At 47.1% G+C, this 23344-nt stretch overlaps 1 protein-coding gene across 1 annotated transcript; it reads left to right on the forward strand.

Annotated features, from left to right (window-relative positions):
- Positions 1-10244: 10244 nt before the first annotated feature.
- MSRB1 (methionine sulfoxide reductase B1) lies at positions 10245-23181 on the forward strand. Its single transcript, XM_069734612.1, has 4 exons — positions 10245-10403; positions 12789-12931; positions 13086-13200; positions 21987-23181. The coding sequence occupies exons 1-4, from the start codon at positions 10349-10351 to the stop codon at positions 22013-22015; spliced, it is 342 nt and encodes a 113-aa protein (XP_069590713.1). The 5' UTR covers positions 10245-10348; the 3' UTR covers positions 22016-23181.
- The last annotated feature ends 163 nt before the right edge of the window (positions 23182-23344 follow it).

The following is a 23344-nucleotide window of genomic DNA, read 5'->3' on the forward strand; positions in this document are numbered from 1 at the left end:
CGGCGAGCCCAAAAATCGTGCATTTCTTCAACATATCGAAAACTACAAACACCATAGATCCCTCATTGGGGCCACGACCGGCAGAACACGGGTTCATCAATCACGCTCGGCCCGATTCAATATTGCGTTTGCGCCTTTTTCTTTTGTCTACTTTTTGCCATTTTTCACCTGTTTTCATTTGCGCCTTTTTGAAAGTCTGGTTTAACAGAACACACCTCTTTTTTTGCCCTAAAAAAATAAAAAAAAATAAAAAAAAAATTGTAAAAACAATTTAATGATAAAGAATATTTACTAGTTTGGGAACAAAATTCATGAAAATCGTGCGCCATCTGGAAGAATTTGGTGCAAAAAAAAAAGTCAACGTATTGCACAAAAGTAACTTAAAAAAAATACGCAAATAATTAATAATTAATCGGACCCTTCATGTCCAGATTATTTTTCTATGCCCGTAGGTGCAGATTCGCCATCACAAGCCGTGAGAAATAAATGGATAAAATAATTAAAGGCTCTGTGCACACGTCGCAGATTTTGCTGCGGATCCGCAGCAGTTTTCCCTGAGTTTACAGTACCATGTAAACCTATGGAAACCAAAATCCGCAGTGCACATGCTGCGGAAAAAAACACGCGGAAACGTAGCGTTGTTTATTCCGCAGCATGTCAATTCTTTGTGCGGATTCCGCAGCGGGTTACACCTGCTCCATAATAGGAATCCGCACAAAATCCGCTGATTTTGCCTTTAAGGTTCTCTAGGATTCGAGGGAGCGGCCGATTCCCCAACTCTGCCCTATTGACTCTCAGCAGCTAAGATTTGGGGATTTGGTTTCAGCTTTCCGGAGGTTCGAGGATCTTCGGCCGCGCCTGAACACAAGCTGTATTTACTCATCAATTCTTAATGCCCTGGAAGAACAAGAAGGGAGATTGGCAAGATGTCCGGCAGCTCTGGAACAGATACAAGTCCAGACTATGCAGAAAGGCAAATACCTGGCGGCAGCTAGAAAGAGGGTCCGGGCCCGAAAACATGGGGTGGTGGTGGGTGGGAGGTTTGGAGCCACAATATTTTACTGCAATTCAACTTCCCCTTTAAAAAATGTATCCATAAAACTTGGTCGCCCCTATCTGTTTTTATATTTTTTATCTTTTATTTTTTGGGGAAAGCTGGGTGACATCAAATATGGCTGCCTTAAAGTGATAAATGTCAGAGCTATCTGTGAAAGGTGGGTGGCAAGCAATGTGGATGCCAGTACCCTTACCACAAGAGTGGGCACCCAGCTTTTCTTGAGTCATAATAGAAAGCCGAGTGGTATGTGATATCACCAAGCTTTCCGTAAAAAATGATATTTCTACCTTGGATTTCCTATATGGACACCGTTACCACTTCTATTTAGGTTGGCACCCAGCTTTCCTACAGTCATGAATGGTGAATCTAACTTGGAAAGCTGAGTAACGTTTTATATGCGCATTATTACAGAGCCCATAGAGGGTGGCACCAGGCAAATTAAATTTATATGCATACAGGTTGGCACCCAACTTTCTTACAGTCATGAATGGCGAAACTTGGAAAGCTGAGTAACGTTTTATATGCGCATTATTACAGAGCCCATGGAGGGTGGCACCAGGCAAATCAAATATATATGCATACAGGTTGGAACACAGCTTTCCTTGAGTCTCGAATGGCAAATTTAACTTGGAAAGCTGAGTATGATTTTATATGTGTATTATTAAGTGTGCACATAAAATTTTACACTACAGAAGTATTCATAGAAAAGCTGGGTGTCATCTAATATGGACATCATTACTTGTTGACACCCAGCTTCTGTAAAATCATTAAATGGAAAATTTGCCTGGAAAAGCTGGGTGATATCCAGTATGGACGCCCATAAAGTATCTGTAAGCGTTGGCACCTAGCGTTCCTTGAGGCATAAATGGCAAATCTGCTGTGGAAAGCTGGGTGACATCAGATTTACACATTATTACAGCACCCAAAAATGTTGGCACCCTGTTTTCTTTGGGGGGGGGCATGAATGGCAAACGTATCTGGAAAAGCCCGAAGGCTGAAACTGTTCCTTGAATCACGTAGGGCAACTCTGTCTAGGAAAGCTGGGTGACGTCTAATATCTGTGTCATGACATCATCCATATAGGTTAGCACCCAGCTTTCGTGAAAAGTCAAATCTAACCTTTAATATAAACAATTCTAATAGAGGATCGCACTCAACTTTCCTTGTATCCTGAATGGCAGATTGGTCATTCAGGACTCCAGAAAAGTTGGGAATTCTTCCTCAGTAAAATGGTTCTGATGTTTGTAAACTGATTTGTACCCGGAAACCTCTGTAGTAATTGTCTCCGATACCCTGGAGTGTCAGACACATTAAATATAACCTGCGGCCTGCCTAAGCCTGCTTTACTGACTGAGAGGGGATTGAGCGGCTGAATTCATTACGGCAGCCATCCATTACTGCATTAACTCCTCAGAGCTGCTGATCGCAGGATATTTACGTTGTCACTGAGATTACTGACGACGACGTCCGACGTGAAACGCAGAACTCGGCAAAATCCCACATTTTACATGGGAACGTGGCCACTTTGCATTTCCCAGTGGGATTGTGAGATGTCAGCACCATGAATGGGTCGCATTAATGTCACACTCCGGGTATAAGTGGATCGCCCCCAAGGGCAGTGGGGTATTCGGTACCGGGTCCTTCGGTTCTCGGGGGGATGTCACGGGGGCTGAGCCGGTCCGTGGCCCTTGGGACGTCCTTGTTAACGAGAAAGGTCTTTAAAGTGGAAATGTTCGTGACGCCACCTGTGGTATTCGGTCAGGAGGACCGACGCTGCTTAGGGGTCCGCTGGGGTGATGTTACGGCAGCTAGATGGTACGTATACCTTCCCACAGGTGAAGTATATCCCCAGGGCTTCCCAGTGTGTAGATGGTGGCTGGTGAGAGGCGCAGAGAAGAACGAGGACACAAGGTTGCAGTCTCTTTACCTTTACTGAAGGGTTCAGCATCCACAGTCCAGAGCACCAGATCACAGGGCAGGCAGAATCCGGCCGGTTTGGAGGCAAATCCAGAGTCCCCTTGTCCAGGTAGAAATCAGTAGCCTTCCTCTAGCGCCGTGTGTTGTAGTACTTTACTGCTGAGCTTCTCATAAGGTCCTCACAACTGTTGAAGATGTTGTAGATGTTATGTCTCTCTCTGTCCCCCAGATGGATAGGATAAACCTGTATGACCGGTGGCTTGAGGCGTTTTACAGGGACTCTATCATGCCCCAGCCTCTAAGTGGTGCCACCTTGTGTCCTGGGTATAGGGCGGGCAGGTAACGTGAAATTAGCTGTCCTGCCGGTCTCTGGAGCAAGGCATAAAGGACTGTTGCTCCCTCGGTGTTCCGGCTACCGGGATCCTGCGCCTCAGAAGGAGGCAGCCTGTGTAGGGCAGAACTCCTCTGATATCCACTCCTTTGCTACGACTTCTTCACCCTCTCTGCAATACAGTTCTCCTTCATTGTCTTTTTCTAGAAGCTGCCGCACTTAGGGCAGGCGCAGCTCCGTGTCCTTCTGTCTCAGCCTCTGACAGGCTCCCACCCCTATCAGGGACCAACTACCTGAGCGAAGCTCAGCCAGCAACTAACTAACTTCCTCCCCAGGCAACCAGCTTTACCTAAGTGTGAGGAGTGCCCTAATAAATAGGAGCATAGCTCCCCCTGGTGGCCTGGAGTATGAAATGTGTTGTATGTTTGTGATACCTGGATGCAGTTGTCCTTCTTTGCCTCCAAACGTAATATCACTCTTCCCTAGATGAAAATTACATTACTGCAATGACCAGGACCCTGGGGCGCTGCATAAGCTGATGTAGTCCCGCTGATCGGGGTCCATTTACCACAGCTGGTTCAGCCACTGGAAATCCAACATGCCGGATCCTTCTCTCCCCTGACATCATCTGTCCGGGAAGAGTTGGTTGGACCCCATACACATTATGCTGTTGTCCAATCCTGCTATCAATGTGTGCAACTGAATTTTATGGGGGTCTCTATTGTGGCACTTACAGTCACTTTGCCCCTATTGAAGTCCTTAAGTGTTCTCACTCACTATAGTACCACTTTCACGGCCCCTATAAAGTATGATACCACCAAAAACGTCTCTTGTACACAGTATGATAGCACCACATGCACCGTATGGTGACCCTACAGTGGCCCCAGCACAGTATGATGTCACCCCCAACACAGTATGATGTCACCCCCAAAACAGGATGATGTCGCCCCTGTGACCCCACAAGTATTATGAGGCCTCTAGTAACGCCCAACTCAATGACATACCCCATAGCCCCCCAGACTATATTATGCCCTAAAAGTGACTCCACCCACAGTATGAGGACCCCCACAGTCCGCCAGACAGCGTGATGTCCCCTATAACCCTGCTCCGGTCCTGGCTCTGCGCGGACTGAGGCTCGGCGTGATCTAGATCTCTCCTGCTGGGTTCAGTCTCTGACTCTGCGGAGCCTCGTTTTATATGAAATTACAGGGTCTCACAAAATCTCGTCCATATTTATGTGGACATTTTCCAGGTAGGTTTTATGATTGACCGCAGAGGTCATTTCTGTCGCGGATAGCGATGAGGATTTTGCTGCAATTACCCACAGATCCGCAGCAAATTCTGCAGGGGCAGATCACAGTTATGGAAACAAATCTGCTCGGTTTTCTGAGCCAGAAAGCAAAAGATTTCACTGCAGAATTGCTAAGGATTATGTGACGTGAGGATTTCACCCGATGGCGCCGTCTCTGGGATCATCTCTGGCTGCCATTGACGGGATTATTTCTGGCGGCATGTGATCTCTGGAGGGGTCTGTGACTGCCACATTCACAGCTGGCGGTGTCATTTTTTATTACAGGGCATTGATGGCTGCCCCCTCCGTAGGGACGTTGTACTGCTCCTATAGGTGGCACAGTGTTACTATGGAGCCTCTGTGGCTGGCACATTGTTATGGGTGGTCTGGCCTGCACATTGTTATGGGTGGCCTGGCTGGCACATTGTTATGGGTGGTCTGGCTGGCACAGTGTTATGGGTGGTCTGGCCTGCACATTGTTATGGGTGGCCTGGCTGGCACATTGTTATGGGTGGTCTGGCTGGCACATTGTTATGGGTGGTCTGGCCTGCACATTGTTATGGGTGGTCTGGCTGGCACATTGTTATGGGTGGTCTGGCTGGCACAGTGTTATGGGTGGTCTGGCTGGCACAGTGTTATGGGTGGTCTGGCTGGCACAGTGTTATGGGTGGTCTGGCTGGCACAGTGTTATGGGTGGTCTGGCTGGCACATTGTTATGGGTGGTCTGGCTGGCACATTGTTATGGGTGGTCTGGCTGGCACATTGTTATGGGTGGTCTGGCTGGCACATTGTTATAGGTGGCCTGGCTGGCACATTGTTATGGGTGGTCTGGCTGGCACAGTGTTATGGGTGGTCTGGCTGGCACAGTGTTATGGGTGGTCTGGCTGGCACAGTGTTATGGGTGGTCTGGCCTGCACATTGTTATGGGTGGTCTGGCTGGCACATTGTTATGGGTGGTCTGGCTGGCACAGTGTTATGGGTGGTCGGGCTGGCACATTGTTATGGGTGGCCTGGCTGGCACATTGTTATGGGTGGCCTGGCTGGCACATTGTTATGGGTGGTCTGGCTGGCACATTGTTATGGGTGGCCTGGCTGGCACATTGTTATGGGTGGTCTGGCTGGCACATTGTTATGGGTGGTCTGGCCGGCACAGTGTTATGGGTGGTCTGGCTGGCACAGTGTTATGGGTGGTCTGGCTGGCACATTGTTATGGGTGGTCTGGCTGGCACATTGTTATGGGTGGTCTGGCCGGCACATTGTTAAGGGTGGTCGGCTGGCACATTGTTATGGGTGGTCTGGCCGGCACATTGTTATGGGTGGCCTGGCTGGCACATTGTTATGGGTGGTCTGGCTGGCACATTGTTATGGGTGGTCTGGCCGGCACAGTGTTATGGGTGGTCTGGCTGGCACATTGTTATGGGTGGTCTGGCCGGCACAGTGTTATGGGTGGTCTGGCTGGCACATTGTTATGGGTGGTCTGGCTGGCACATTGTTATGGGTGGTCGGCTGGCACATTGTTATGGGTGGTCTGGCCGGCACATTGTTATGGGTGGTCGGCTGGCACATTGTTATGGGTGGTCTGGCTGGCACATTGTTATGGGTGGTCTGGCTGGCACAGTGTTATGGGTGGTCTGGCCTGTACATCGTTATGGGTGGTCTGGCTGGCACATTGTTATGGGTGGTCGGCTGGCACATTGTTATGGGTGGTCTGGCCGGCACATTGTTATGGGTGGCCTGGCTGGCACATTGTTATGGGTGGTCTGGCTGGCACATTGTTATGGGTGGTCTGGCTGGCACAGTGTTATGGGTGGTCTGGCCTGTACATCGTTATGGGTGGTCTGGCTGGCACATTGTTATGGGTGGTCGGCTGGCACATTGTTATGGGTGGTCTGGCCGGCACATTGTTATGGGTGGCCTGGCTGGCACATTGTTATGGGTGGCCTGGCTGGCACATTGTTATGGGTGGTCTGGCTGGCACATTGTTATGGGTGGTCTGGCCTGCACATTGTTATGGGTGGTCTGGCCTGCACATTGTTATGGGTGGTCTGGCTGGCACAGTGTTATGGGTGGTCTGGCCTGCACATTGTTATGGGTGGTCTGGCTGGCACATTGTTATGGGTGGTCTGGCTGGCACATTGTTATGGGTGGCCTGGCTGGCACATTGTTATGGGTGGCCTGGCTGGCACATTGTTATGGGTGGTCTGGCTGGCACATTGTTATGGGTGGTCTGGCCTGCACATTGTTATGGGTGGTCTGGCCGGCACATTGTTATGGGTGGTCTGGCTGGCATGTATGGCTTCCTTTGTGGCTGGTAAACTCCTTTTGGGGTGCATAATGGGTGGTCTGGCTGGCACAGTGTTATGGGTGGCCTGGCTGGCACATTGTTATGGGTGGTCTGGCTGGCACATTGTTATGGGTGGTCTGGCTGGCACATTGTTATAGGTGGCCTGGCTGGCACATTGTTATGGGTGGTCTGGCTGGCACAGTGTTATGGGTGGTCTGGCTGGCACAGTGTTATGGGTGGTCTGGCTGGCACAGTGTTATGGGTGGTCTGGCCTGCACATTGTTATGGGTGGTCTGGCCTGCACATTGTTATGGGTGGTCTGGCTGGCACATTGTTATGGGTGGCCTGGCTGGCACATTGTTATAGGTGGCCTGGCTGGCACAGTGTTATGGGTGGTCTGGCTGGCACATTGTTATGGGTGGTCTGGCCTGCACATTGTTATGGGTGGTCTGGCTGGCACAGTGTTATGGGTGGTCTGGCTGGCACATTGTTATGGGTGGTCTGGCCTGCACATTGTTATGGGTGGTCTGGCTGGCACAGTGTTATGGGTGGTCTGGCCTGCACATTGTTATGGGTGGTCTGGCCGGCACATTGTTATGGGTGGTCTGGCCGGCACATTGTTATGGGTGGTCTGGCTGGCACATTGTTATGGGTGGTCTGGCTGGCACATTGTTATGGGTGGTCTGGCTGGCACATTGTTATGGGTGGTCTGGCCTGCACATTGTTATGGGTGGTCTGGCTGGCACATTGTTATAGGTGGCCTGGCTGGCACATTGTTATGGGTGGTCTGACTGGCACAGTGTTATGGGTGGTCTGGCTGGCACATTGTTATGGGTGGTCTGGCTGGCACATTGTTATGGGTGGTCTGGCTGGCACATTGTTATGGGTGGTCTGGCTGGCACATTGTTATGGGTGGCCTGGCCGGCACATTGTTATGGGTGGTCTGGCTGGCACATTGTTATGGGTGGCCTGGCTGGCACATTGTTATGGGTGGTCTGGCTGGCACATTGTTATGGGTGGTCTGGCCGGCACAGTGTTATGGGTGGTCTGGCTGGCACAGTGTTATGGGTGGTCTGGCTGGCACATTGTTATGGGTGGTCTGGCTGGCACATTGTTATGGGTGGTCTGGCTGGCACATTGTTATGGGTGGTCTGGCCGGCACATTGTTAAGGGTGGTCGGCTGGCACATTGTTATGGGTGGTCTGGCCGGCACATTGTTATGGGTGGCCTGGCTGGCACATTGTTATGGGTGGTCTGGCTGGCACATTGTTATGGGTGGTCTGGCCGGCACAGTGTTATGGGTGGTCTGGCTGGCACATTGTTATGGGTGGTCTGGCTGGCACATTGTTATGGGTGGTCGGCTGGCACATTGTTATGGGTGGTCTGGCCGGCACATTGTTATGGGTGGTCGGCTGGCACATTGTTATGGGTGGTCTGGCTGGCACATTGTTATGGGTGGTCTGGCTGGCACAGTGTTATGGGTGGTCTGGCCTGTACATCGTTATGGGTGGTCTGGCTGGCACATTGTTATGGGTGGTCGGCTGGCACATTGTTATGGGTGGTCTGGCCGGCACATTGTTATGGGTGGCCTGGCTGGCACATTGTTATGGGTGGTCTGGCTGGCACATTGTTATGGGTGGTCTGGCTGGCACAGTGTTATGGGTGGTCTGGCCTGTACATCGTTATGGGTGGTCTGGCTGGCACATTGTTATGGGTGGTCGGCTGGCACATTGTTATGGGTGGTCTGGCCGGCACATTGTTATGGGTGGCCTGGCTGGCACATTGTTATGGGTGGCCTGGCTGGCACATTGTTATGGGTGGTCTGGCTGGCACATTGTTATGGGTGGTCTGGCCTGCACATTGTTATGGGTGGTCTGGCCTGCACATTGTTATGGGTGGTCTGGCTGGCACAGTGTTATGGGTGGTCTGGCCTGCACATTGTTATGGGTGGTCTGGCTGGCACATTGTTATGGGTGGTCTGGCTGGCACATTGTTATGGGTGGCCTGGCTGGCACATTGTTATGGGTGGCCTGGCTGGCACATTGTTATGGGTGGTCTGGCTGGCACATTGTTATGGGTGGTCTGGCCTGCACATTGTTATGGGTGGTCTGGCCGGCACATTGTTATGGGTGGTCTGGCTGGCATGTATGGCTTCCTTTGTGGCTGGTAAACTCCTTTTGGGGTGCATAATGACTGGCATCGTTACTGCTGGTGATATGGGTGGCACTTTTGGGCTCTCATGGTTGGCACAGATATTAGGGCACCTTTAAAACACTCTCTTGTATGGGAACCACTGAAAAAGGAGCATATGGGAAACTGGTGCACATTGGACACATTTGTTAAAGGGGGTATTCCTATCTCCAAGATCCTATCCCATTATGTAGTAAGTGTAATAATAATAATATTGACAGATATTTTTAATTAAAAATGTAGTACAGATCTTCTTATTAGCTATGTTACTTACCATATGTGCAGGGCATTGCAGTAATAATAATAATAATAATAATTTTATTTATATAGCGCCAACATATTCCGCAGCGCTTTACAAATTATAGAGGGGACTTGTACAGACAATAGACATTACAGCATAACAGAAATACAGTTCAAAACAGATACCAGGAGGAGTGAGGGCCCTGCTCGCAAGCTTACAAACTATGAGGAAAAGGGGAGACACGAGAGGTGGATGGTAACAATTGCTTTAGTTATTCGGACCAGCCATAGTGTAAGGCTCAGGTGTTCATGTAAAGCTGCATGCAGTAGCTCACGTATCCATGGTTACGACAATTAACTGTCACTATGAGTGGTTACAACCATGGCTATATAAGCTACTGCAATTCCCTGCACATGGGGAGAGCAGCATAGCTAATCAGAAGAACTGTACTACATTTCTAATTGAAGGTATTGCTATTATTATTATTATTATTATTATTACACTTACTACATAGTGGGATAGGATCTTGGAGATGGCAAGACCCCTTTAAAGTTTTTCTTTCACTACAAGACGCCTCCCCGCTAATCCTAGTCCTTTGGTTAAGGTGGAGGAGTTTATTTGCATTTTACCATTATACCGGCTCCAGGATATTGACTTTCTGTTACAAAACAGGGAACTAGGTGATGCAACCTCTTGCATAAAAAAATATACCAAGCCTTGCCTAATAAGAAAACAGCAACTCGGACGGAAAATTTCCCTCCAGTGAGGCAACACCGGCAGTGACCACAAATAGTTCTGAAAAAAATAAACTCCTCAAAGCTGCACTCCAATCTTACATAAATACTCCTTCCCCAACGAAAATGGCCGCCAAAGGTGGACAACACGCAGAGAAGGACGCACACACGCCTGCTGATGACGTATTGCCCCGCCCCTCCCCTGTAAGCGCTTTATACAGGAGCCTGACGGCCGGGGTGTTCCAGTAGTGAGAGGTGGTGGCCGGCGAGGGTCAAGATTACACGGCTCCGTCGAACAACGCCATGTCGTTCTGCTCGTTCTTCGGTGGGGAGGTCTATAAGGATCACTTCGAGAACGGTAATGGAGGAGGGGAGAGGAGCTGCCTGTCAGTCACAGCCTGCAAAAAGTTACTTGTACTGCTTGTGTAATGATGTTCCCTAATGTACTGGGGTGTGGGGCACTTGGGGTCATCAGTGAGCATCACAGTGCAAATCTAGACATTGGGAGACAGCAGGGCATGCTGGAGATTGTAGTTCCACAGCTGCAGCATGCAGCTCAGTAATGCATTATCTGTATGGTGACATTATTCTCAGGGTTTCTAGGTGAGACTTTAATGTTTGTACATCGTCAACAACGGAACATTTCTATTTGCTCTTTTTTGTTTTCTTAAAGGGAACTTTTTTTTTTAGCTCATCCCTTTTAGCGCACTCACGCCAGCTTGGCTGCGTTATCTTGTGGGGTCTGATTCTTTATTGCATTTGTGAATTTTTTTAACTTATTTATTTTTCCCCATTTTTGATTTCCATTGTTCTTCTAGTGTCTATACATATTTATCATATAGAATGTTTTAATATTCGTTATTGTAGGCGATATTTCGGGGGGTTCCTAAATGTCTCCAGCCGATTCATCAATGTGGCAAAATAGTCAATGAATACCACAAGATTAAAAAGGGGGGGGGGGGGAAAGTGACTTAAAAAAACTTCCGCGAACGATGAACAGAGCCTTTTATATGACTTTTTAGGTGAAAAAAAAGCGGGGTGTTTTACTAAAATGTTGCAAAATTTGTGCAAAAAGTTTAGATGTGGAGGCTGGACTGGATTCCAGTTGTGTGAAAACTTTGACTTTTTTTGTTTTTAAAGTTGCAATTGACGAATCGGCGGAAAACCCACATGGCGCCAACTATGGAAAACTTAAAAAAAAAAAAAAAAAAACTCCCACAAAGTAGACCTTAAAATAGGTTGCAAAGTAAAAGAATAAGGCACAAATAAATAATAAAACAGCAACAACTAATAAATGGGGTCCATAACTGTATCCCAGCGCAGGACTGGCCGCGGCTCTCCCGACCTGAGCCTGTCAGCCTCCTCCCCAAACCTCATGCTTTACACTGCAGCTCCACTTTTCTCTAAAGCACCAGTGTGAAATATCTGGCACATACCTGACGCATGCAAAGAAAAAAGAATATGAAGTTGAGAAGAGGTGATGGAGTTTCCTCTGTGCTACAGTATCCCAGGAGGAGCAGGTGAAAGTGACGCTGATAGATAGGAGAAAGGACCTGTGACCTGTACACGTAGCTTTACATCATAGAATCCCTTTAGAGGTGAGGAATCATACTAACCGATTACCCAGAGGGTAAATGGACCCAACCTAAGCGATAATGTGATCCCCTGATGAAGCCGGTGATGGCGAAACTCTGAGTGAATTTTAATCCGCTCTAGTGGTCATATAATTGACATCTATAATTGTCCTGAGAAACGCGATCCTAGCTAGCAGACTGCAGCCATTAATCTAGGTAGGAGATCTATTGCCTTTAGGAGAGATCTCCCATAGAGGGGAGATCTAATAATAAGGGTAATAACGTGATCCCTTAAGTTGGGTCCATTTACCCTCTGGGTAATGTTAGTATGAATTGTAATACCGCACATGACCTGTGGACCGGAGTGGCGCTGTTTTTTTGAGGTAAGCGGACACTTTTTACATTCTGATTAAAGGCACACTGCTGGCAAATCTAGTGAGCACAAAAATAATCCCTGTCGTGCTTCGCTCCGGGGCATCTTGAGAGCAGGTTTCCGTCCATGATGAGTTGGTGTCGCTCCGATTCCAGCGGTGGTTACCCATTACCTATCATCTGCTCCGAGCTCGTCTTCCAGGAATTGATTGCTGATTCTTGTCCTTTTCTTGTGTTGCTGTCACAGCAGAGTTTTGCAAAGGGCATTCAGTGCTCAGGATACAGGGAGGGGAAGTCTGAAGCTGCTCAGTGGGAGGATGTGAAGTAAGCGCTCCCCTGTGCGTTATTTCACGGAACTACTAGTTAAGCAATTCCCCCATCCAGTCTCTATATTACTCCATATCTATCAGCAGGATATAGGGCGCTGTTCATGGCAGCCTGCATTCTGTCCAGGAGCGGCAGACACACCAGGCCAAATTCTCAACACCTTGTGCACAAGGTTATTGCATTTGTGTCTTTTTTATATATTGTGTGTGTTGTGTTTTTTTATTTTTTTATTTATTTTTTTTACACAAAGAATATTAGAAAGTTGCTGAACCTAGGTTATATTCCCACAACGAGGTTTTTTTTATATTCTGCATATTTGAAAAAAAAAAAAAAAAAAAAGCAAGTAACTTATTTTACGAAGTTGTGGCAGAAAATCTGCAACATCAAAAACTTATTGTGGTAATACAATATTGTAATGATGCAGTGGTTTACTTATGATGACTAGTAATGGTGTCTTGCTTCTCCCTTAGGGGTCTACGTATGCGCCAAGTGCGGGTATGAGCTGTTCAATAGCCGCACCAAGTTTAAACATTCCTCCCCATGGCCGGCCTTCTCCGAAACCATCCACCATGACAGCGTCTCCAAGTACGTGGAACGACCCAATGCTCTGAAGGTAAGAGACGGCAAGAAGAGAGCACTGCCGAAGTCTTATTTGTGGTCTCTTGAAGAGAGGAATTTTAATAAGCTGCTTTTTTTTTTTTTTTTTTTTTTTTTTTTTTAACAAACGCTTTGCAATTTTTTTTTTTTTTTTCATTACCCCCCCATAGGTTTCATGTGGAAAGTGCGGCAATGGCCTTGGTCATGAGTTCTTAAATGATGGTCCGAAGAAAGGCCAATCTCGCTTCTGAATATTTAGCAACTCGATTAAGTTCATCCCCAAAGGTAATGGATTATCCCAGAATATACTATACTAGCTATTGAACCCGTTCTATGCCCGGGTGGCGAGCATTTAAATTGGTATATGGTCTCCATCCTGTCATGTGCTGCTCCATCCTGCGTCTCCCATCCTGTCGAGTGCTGCTCCATCCTGCGTCCCCCATCCTGTCGAGTGCTGCTCCATCCTGCGCCCCCATCCCATCCTGTCATGTGCTTCTCCATCCTGCGTCCCCATCCTGTCATGTGTTGCACCCATCCTGCGCCTCCATTCTGACATGTGCTGCACCCATCCTGCGTCCCCATCCTGTCATGTGCTGCACCCATCCTGCGCCCCCATCCTGTCATGTGCTGCACCCATCCTGCGCCTCCATTGACATGTGCTGCACCCATCCTGCCCCTCCATTCTGACATGTGCTACACCCATCCTGCGCCTCCATTGACATGTGCTGCACCCATCCTGCGCCTCCATTCTGACATGTGCTGCACCCATCCTGCGCCTCCATTCTGACATGTGCTACACCCATCCTGCGCCTCCATTCTGACATGTGCTACACCCATCCTGCGCCTCCATTCTGACATGTGCTACACCCATCCTGCGCCTCCATTGACATGTGCTGCTCCCATCCTGCGCCTCCATTCTGACATGTGCTACACCCATCCTCCCCCTCCATTGACATGTGCTGCCTCCATTCTGACATGTGCTGCACCCATCCTGCGCCTCCATTCTGACATGTGCTACACCCATCCTGCGCCTCCATTCTGACATGTGCTACACCCATCCTGCGCCTCCATTCTGACATGTGCTACACCCATCCTCCCCCTCCATTGACATGTGCTGCCTCCATTCTGACATGTGCTACACCCATCCTGCCCCTCCATTCTGACATGTGCTACACCCATCCTGCGCCTCCATTGACATGTGCTGCTCCCATCCTGCGCCCCCGTTCTGTCATGTGCTGCTGCCATCCTGCACCCCCGTTCTGTCATGTGCTGCTGCCATCCTGCACCCCCGCTCTGTCATGTGCTGCTCCCATCCTGCGCCACCATTCTTTAATTTGCTGCTCCCATCCATATGCCCCATACGCTGTTCCATAAAGGTTGATGGCCCCCATAAGATGCTCCATAGTATATGCCCCCGTACACTGCTCCATAAAGGTTTATGGCCTCCATAAGATGCTCCATGGTATATGCCCCCGTACACTGCTCCATAAAGGTTTATGGCCCCCATAAGATGCTCCCATCCATATGCCCCGTACACTGCTCCATTATGGTTGATGGCTCCATAAGATGCTCCATTGCATATGCCCCGTATGCTGCTGAGATATATATATACAGTGGGGCAAAAAAGTATTTAGTCAGTCAGCAATAGTGCAAGTTCCACCACTTAAAAAGATGAGAGGCGTCTGTAATTTACATCATAGGTAGACCTCAACTATGGAAGACAAACTGAGAAAAAAAAATCCAGAAAATCACATTGTCTGTTTTTTTTAACATTTTATTTGCATATTATGGTGGAAAACAAGTATTTGGTCAGAAACAAAATTTCATCTCAATACTTTGTAATATATCCTTTGTTGGCAATGACAGAGGTCAAACGTTTTCTGTAAGTCTTCACAAGGTTGCCACACACTGTTGTTGGTATGTTGGCCCATTCCTCCATGCAGATCTCCTCTAGAGCAGTGATGTTTTTGGCTTTTCGCTTGGCAACACGGACTTTCAACTCCCTCCAAAGGTTTTCTATAGGGTTGAGATATGGAGACTGGCTAGGCCACTCCAGGACCTTGAAATGCTTCTTACGAAGCCACTCCTTCGTTGCCCTGGCGGTGTGCTTTGGATCATTGTCATGTTGAAAGACCCAGCCACGTTTCATCTTCAATGCCCTTGCTGATGGAAGGAGGTTTGCACTCAAAATCTCACGATACATGGCCCCATTCATTCTTTCATGTACCCGGATCAGTCGTCCTGGCCCCTTTGCAGAGAAACAGCCCCAAAGCATGATGTTTCCACCACCATGCTTTACAGTAGGTATGGTGTTTGATGGATGCAACTCAGTATTCTTTTTCCTCCAAACACGACAAGTTGTGTTTCTACCAAACAGTTCCAGTTTGGTTTCATCAGACCATAGGACATTCTCCCAAAACTCCTCTGGATCATCGAAATGCTCTCTAGCAAACTTCAGACGGGCCGGACATGTACTGGCTTAAGCAGTGGGACACGTCTGGCACTGCAGGATCTGAGTCCATGGTGGCGTAGTGTGTTACTTATGGTAGGCCTTGTTACATTGGTCCCAGCTCTCTGCAGTTCATTCACTAGGTCCCCCCGCGTGGTTCTGGGATTTTTGCTCACCGTTCTTGTGATCATTCTGACCCCACGGGGTGGGATTTTGCGTGGAGCCCCAGATCGAGGGAGATTATCAGTGGTCTTGTATGTCTTCCATTTTCTAATTATTGCTCCCACTGTTGATTTCTTCACTCCAAGCTGGTTGGCTATTGCAGATTCAGTCTTCCCAGCCTGGTGCAGGGCTACAATTTTGTTTCTGGTGTCCTTTGACAGCTCTTTGGTCTTCACCATAGTGGAGTTTGGAGTCCGACTGTTTGAGGGTGTGCACAGGTGTCTTTTTATACTGATAACAAGTTTAAACAGGTGCCATTACTACAGGTAATGAGTGGAGGAAAGAGGAGACTCTTAAAGAAGAAGTTACAGGTCTGTGAGAGCCAGAAATCTTGATTGTTTGTTTCTGACCAAATACTTATTTTCCACCATAATATGCAAAAAAAATGATAAAAAAAACAGATAATGTGATTTTCTGGATTTTTTTTTCTCAGTTTGTCTCCCATAGTTGAGGTCTACCTATGATGTAAATTACAGACGCCTCTCATCTTTTTAAGTGGTGGAACTTGCACTATTGCTGACTGACTAAATACTTTTTTGCCCCACTGTATATATATGTAAAAAAAAAAATACCATACTCCCCTATCGTTGCTGGGCGCCGAGTGCTGGGGGGCCTGAGCAAGCGGGGTCAGGTGCCGGTATTGCTGGTAGCTCAGGCCCCCGACACTTGCTATATTCACCTGGCCCCGTTCCACCGCTGCGCGCCGCCATCTTCCGGCTCCTCTGGCTGTGACTGGTCAGTCAGAGGGCGGCGCGCATTAAGCACGTCATCGCGCCCTCTGAACTGAACGTCACAGGCAGAGGACCGAGACACGGAGATGGAGTTGCACGCAGCGCTGGAACGGGACAGGTGAATATAGCCGATATTTACCCTCCTGGCGGTCCCTGCCTCTCCATTGGAGATCGCGGTGTGCGTTCAGTGTTTACGCATACCGCGATCTCCTGGGAGTGTCACTCTGTGGGGTCCAGACTGCGCCGGCACCATGTTGATGACGTTGTGAAGGGCTGCCACATGCAGGAAGCTGTGATTTGTACTATTCGTGACGTATTGCTGGATGTCGTACAAGAGATAAATAATGGCAGGCTCATGTTCCCTAGGGAGACTAAAAAAATGAAGTGATAGGAAAAAAAATGTGAATATTTAAAATCACAATTTTGAATCCTTCTTCTCCTCATCCAAAATTAATGAAAAAATTAAATAAATGAGAATATTCAGCATCGCTGCATCTGAAAAAGTCTGATCTCTAATAAAAAAAATAAAATCATTTAACCCCTTCCCGACCTGTGACACAGCGTATGCGTCATGAAAGTCGGTGCCAATCCGACCTGTGACGCATATGCTGTGTCACAGAAAGATCGCGTCCCTGCAGGCCGGGTGAAAGGGTTAACTCCCATTTCACCCGATCTGCAGGGACAGGGGGAGTGGTAGTTTAGCCCAGGGGGGGTGGCTTCACCCCCTCGTGGCTACGATCGCTCTGATTGGCTGTTGAAAGTGAAACTGCCAATCAGAGCGATTTGTAATATTTCACCTAAAAAAATGGTGAAATATTACAATCCAGCCATGGCCGATGCTGCAATATCATCGGCCATGGCTGGAAATACTAATGTGCCCCCACCCCACCCCACCGATCGCCCCCCCAGCCCCCCGATCTGTGGCCCGCTCCCCTCCGTCCTGTGCTCCGCTCCCCCGTCCTCCTGCCCGCTCCCCCCGTGCTCCAATCACACCCCCCCGTGCTCCAATCAAACCCCCCCGCACTCCGATCCCCCCCCGTGCTCCGAACCACCCCCCCCGTGCTCCGAACCACCCCCCCTGCACACCGATCCACCCCCCCTGCACACCGATCACTCTCCCCCATGCTCCGATCCCTCCCCCCCCGTGCTCCGACGCCCCCCCGTGCCCTGATCTCCCCCCCCTGTGCCCTGATCTCCCCCCCTTATACTTACCGATCCTGGCGGGGTCCCGTCCGTCTTCTTCCCCGAGCGCCGCCATGTTCCAAAATGGCGGGCGCATGCGCAGTGCGCCCGCCGAATCTGCCGGCCGGCAGATTCGTTCCAATGTGAATTTTGATCACTGTGATATAACCTATCACAGTGGTCAAAATAAAAAAACAGTAAATGACCCCCCCCCATTTGTCCCCCATAGATGGGGACAATAATAAAATAAAGAATTTTTTTTTTTTTTCACTAAGGTTGGAGTTAGAACTAGGGGTAGGGTTAGGGGTAGGGTTAGGGGTAGGGTTAGGGGTAGGGTTAGGGGTAGGGTTAGGGGTAGGGTTAGGGGTAGGGTTAGGGTTTCGGTATGTGCACACGTATTCTGGTCCTCTGCGGATTTTTCCGCAGCGGATTTGATAAATCCGCAGTGCTAAACCGCTGCGGATTTATGGCAGATTTACCGCGGTTTTTCTGCGCATTTCACTGCGGTTTTACAACTGCGATTTTCTATTGGAGCAGTTGTAAAACCGCTGTGGAATCCGCAGAAAGAAGTGACATGCTGCGGAATGTAAACCGCTGCGTTTCCGTGCAGTTTTTCCGCAGCATGTGTACAGCGATTTTTGTTTCCCATAGGTTTACATTGAAATGTAAACTCATGGGAAACTGCTGCGGATCCGCAGCGTTTTCCGAAGCGTGTGCACATACCTTTAGAATTAGGCTATGTGCACACGGTGCGGGTTTGGCTGCGGATCCGCAGCGGATTGGCCGCTGCGGATCCGCAGCAGTGTTCCATCAGGTTTACAGTACCATGTAAACCTATGGAAAACCAAATCCGCTGTGCCCATGGTGCGGAAAATACCGCACGGAAACGCTGCGTTGTATTTTCCGCAGCATGTCAATTCTTTGTGCGGATTCCGCAGCGTTTTACACCTATTCCTCAATAGGAATCCGCAGGTGAAATCCGCAGTAAATCCGCAGGTAAAACGCAGTGCCTTTTACCCGCGGATTTTTCAAAAATGGTGCGGAAAAATCTCACACGAATCCGCAACGTGGGTACATAGCCTTAGGGTTAGGGTTGGGTTGGAATTAGGGTTGTGGTTAGGGTTAGGGGTGTGTTGGGGTTAGGGTTGTGGTTAGGGGTGTGTTGCGGTTAGGGTTGTGGTTAGGGTTACGGCTACAGTTGGGATAAGGGTTAGGGGTGTGTTGGCGTTAGAATTGAGGGGTTTCCACTGTTTAGGCACATCAGGGGGTCTCCAAACGCAACATGGCGCCACCATTGATTCCAGCCAATCTTTTATTCAAAAAGTCAAATGGTGCTCCTTCCCTTCCGAGCCCCGACGTGTGCCCAAACAGTGGTTTACCCCCACATATGGGGTATCAGCGTACTCAGGAGAAACTGGACAACAACTTTTGGGGTCCAATTTCTCCTGTAACCCTTGGGAAAATAAAAAATTCTGGGCTAAAAAATTATTTTTGAGGAAAGAAAACGTATTTATTATTTTCACTGCTCTGTGTTATGAACTTCTGTGAAGCACTTGGGGGTTCAAAGTGCTCACCTCACATCTAGATAAGTTCCTTTCGGGGTCTAGTTTCTAAAATGGGGTCACTTGTGGGGGGTTTCTACTGTTTAGCCACATCAGGGGCTCTGCAAACGCAACGTAACGCCCGCAGAGCATTCCATCAAAGTCTGCATTTCAAAATGTCACTACTCGACTTCCGAGCCCCGACATGTGCCCAAACTGTGGTTTACCCCCACATATGGGGTATCAGCGTACTCAGGAGAAACTGTACAACAACTTTTGGGGTCAAATTTCTCCTTTTACCCTTGGGAAAATAATAAATTGCAGGCTAAAAAATCATTTTAGAGAAAATAAAATTTTTATTTTATTTTCATGGCTCTGCGTTATAAACTTCTGTGAAGCACTTGGAAGTTCAAAGTCCTCACCACACATCTAGATTAGTTCCTTTAGGGGTCTAGTTTCCAAAATGGGGTCATATGTGGGGGATCTCCAATGTTTAGGCACACAGGGGCTCTCCAAACGTGACATGGTGTCCGCTAATGATTGGAGCTAATTTTCCATTTAAAAAGCCAATTGGCGTGCCTTCCCTTCCGAGCCCTGCCGTGCGCCCAAACAGTGGTTTACCCCCACATATGGGGTATCAGCGTACTCAGGACAAACTGGACAACAACATTTGCGGTCCAATTTCTCCTATTACCCTTGGCAAAATAGGAAATTCCAGGCTAAAAATCATTTTTGAGGAAAGAAAAGTTATTTTTTATTTTCATGGCTCTGCATTATAAACTTCTGTGAAGCACCTGGGGGTTTAAAGTGCTCAATATGCATCTAGATAAGTTCCTTGGGGGGTCTAGTTTCCAAAATGGGGTCACTTGTGGGGGAGCTCCAATGCATAGGCACACAGGGGCTCTCTAAACGCGACATGGTGTCCGCTAACAATTGGAGCTAATTTTCCATTCAAAAAGTGAAATGGCGCGCCTTCCCTTCCGAGCCCTGCCGTGTGCCCAAACAGTGGTTTACCCCCACATATGAGGTATCGGCGTACTCGGGAGAAATTGCCCAACAAATTTTAGGATTCATTTTATCCTATTGCCCATGTGAAAATGAAAAACTGAGGCGAAAAGAATTTTTTTTGTGAAAAAAAAAAAGTACTTTTTCATTTTTACAGATCAATTTGTGAAGCACCTGAGGGTTTAAAGTGCTCAATATGCATCTAGATAAGTTCCTTGGGGCGTCTAGTTTCCAAAATGGGGTCACGTGTGGGGGAGCTCCAATTTTTAGGCACACGGGGGCTCTCCAAACGTGACATGGTGTCCGCTAAAGAGTGGAGCCAATTTTTCATTCAAAAAGTCAAATGGCGCTCCTTCCCTTCCAAGCCCTGCCGTGCGCCCAAACAGTGGTTTACCCCCACATATGAGGTATCAGCGTACTCAGGACAAATTGGACAACAACTTTCGTGGTTCAGTTTCTCCTTGTACCATTGGGAAAATAAAAAAAATGTTGCTAAAAGATAATTTTTGTGACTAAAAAGATAAATGTTCATTTTTTCCTTCCATGTTGCTTCTGCTGCTGTGAAGCACCTGAAGGGTTAAAAAACTTCTTGAATGTGGTTTTGAGCACCTTGAGGGGTGCATTTTTTAGAATGGTGTCACTTTTGGGTATTTTCAGCCATATAGACCCCTCAAACTGACTTCAAATGTGAGGTGGTCCCTAAAAAAAATGGTTTTGTAAATTTCGTTGTAAAAATGAGAAATCGCTGGTCAAATTTTAACTCTTATAACTTCCTAGCAAAAAAAAATTTTGTTTCCAAAATTGTGCTGGTGTAAAGTAGACATGTGGGAAATGTTATTTATTAACTATTTTGTGTCACATAACTCTCTGGTTTAACAGAATAAAAATTCAAAATGTGAAAATTGCGAAATTTTCAAAATTTTCGCCAAATTTCCGTTTTTATCACAAATAAACGCAGAATTTATTGACCTAAATTTACCACTAACATGAAGCCCAATATGTCACGAAAAAACAATCTCAGAACCGCTAGGATCCGTTGAAGCGTTCCTGAGTTATTACCTCATAAAGGGACACTGGTCAGAATTGCAAAAAACGGCCAGGTCATTAAGGTCAAAATAGGCTGGGTCATGAAGGGGTTAACTTGGAAGGTAAGCGGTGTAGAGAAAAAAAAAACCAAAAACGATTGAAACAGTAGAATTGCTTCCCCCCAAAAAACTCAAAAGTAAAAGGGACCAAAATGTGCCACAAAAAAACCCCTCACACATCTCCTACGATGGAAAAATTAAAGTTATGGGTCTCACAAAATGGCAAAACAAACATTTAATTTTTTTTTCTTTTTCAATTTTTTTTTCTTCTACAACTTCTTACATTTTTTATTTTTAAGCCACTAAAATAATAATAATAACAAGTAAATGATTTTGGTATCCCCATAATCATCGCACGGACCTGTCGAATTATTTTGCCAGGTTATTTTTACCCCACTTTGGAAAATGAAACCTTAAAAGCCATGGTGGAAGTGTGTGTGTGTGTGTGTGTGTGTGTGTGTGTGTGTGTGTGTGTGTGTGTGTGTCTTTTTTTTTTTTTTTTTTTTTTTTCTTTTTTTTTTTTGGGGGGGGGGAGGGGGGCGTTCCCTCCTCATTTCACTCCACTATTTTTTATTTTTTATTTTTTCAGTGCATTTTACAGTAAAATTAATTGTTTCTTTCAAAACCACAACTCATCCCACAAAAACGAGTCGTCCTACAAAAAGAAAAAAAAAATTATGGTTCTTGCAACAAGGGGAGGGAAAAAAATTAAAATGCCCAAAAAATAAATGTATCTGTGTCTGCCATTTCTTTCGTGAACAGGACGGCTTGTGATATTTCATAGCGCTGACTAAGCATGGTGTCCTGCCATAGATCCCCACAAACGCCTATTAATTGCCTTTTTCTCCTTGTACAGACAAAGTCCGTGGGGGGGAAACTAATTGAGCCTACGTGAACCTCGCCGTTGGCTGGACGCCCAGAACCTTCCCTGACGCTCCATCACCGGATGAATCTGATGAGGTAAAGCCGCCGCCGGACGTCTCATCTGAAGAAAATAACGTGATGGCGTCAGACGTGGTTCACAGCGTCTTTATCTCGCCCACAATGCACCCGCACTACGCCAACTATGCCTCACCGCTCCTCTCCTCAATCATGGACACCGTGCCTGGCATGGCAACACAAGGTTAAATGTCAATGGTTATTAGCCGCTAGTACATTAATAGCAGATGGTTTTGATAATGGCGGTCAATCTGGACCCTGTGTAATCACATTAATTAAGTTGATTGAAGCAACTTTTGTCAAAATGTCTGGATTGGTGGATAGCCGCCATATTTTTAAAAAGGTTTTTAGCAGAAATTTATTTAGGACAGCGACACTCCTGTCCAGTGGTCGTATATGGTATTACATTACCGACCAATTAACGCGACTACTGCAATGCCACGGCTCTAGCCTTGTGTGGGGCTGTTGTAACCCTTTGGGTATGTGCACACGTCAGGATTTCTTGCAGAAATTTTCCTTACAAAAACCGGACATTTCTGCCAGAAATCCGCATGCGTTTTTTTCGCGTTTTTGTGTGCGTTTTTTCCCAAATGCATAGAATAGCAGGAAAAACGCAGAAAATCCACAAAATTAATGAACATGCTGCTTTTTTATACCGCGATGCGTTGTTTTCGCGGAAAAAAAAACGCATCATGTGCACAAAACATGCAGAATGCATTCTAAATGATAGGATGCATAATGTATGCGTTTTTAATGAGTTTTTATAGCGTTTTTACCGCGACAAAACATGAACGTGTGCGCATAGCCTTTCAGTATAGAGGTAAACAGGAGCTCGGCTTCATATCTCAGGCCGTTTTTACATAACCGTGTAGTGATGGTTTTGCCGCTGACGTATTTTACCACAGCAGCCATTTATGTTACAAAAATACAAACATCACCTTGATGACTATTGATTTCTTACATGGGGCACATATTTAAAAAGGTGTCACTTTTCTGACCAGTTTTAAGGGGGCAAAAAAGCTCAACATTTTCCTGGATCTCATGTAAAGAATAAAAAATAATGCTTTATATTTTGCACTAATTTAATTAAAAATCTTATTTTCTTGAGAAAACTGGACTCTTCTCTTATATTATTATTATTTTTTTTTTTTACGGTTTTCTATGTCCATAGGGGAGAACATGGGAAATTGAACCTGGTTTCCTGTAGCAACCAATCACAACGCAGCTTTTATTTTGCCAGAGCAGTTTGAGGAATGAAAGCTGAGCTTTGGTTGG

The sequence above is a fragment of the Ranitomeya imitator genome, chromosome 7 (assembly GCF_032444005.1).
Source record: "Ranitomeya imitator isolate aRanImi1 chromosome 7, aRanImi1.pri, whole genome shotgun sequence".
Taxonomy (NCBI): domain Eukaryota; kingdom Metazoa; phylum Chordata; class Amphibia; order Anura; family Dendrobatidae; genus Ranitomeya; species Ranitomeya imitator.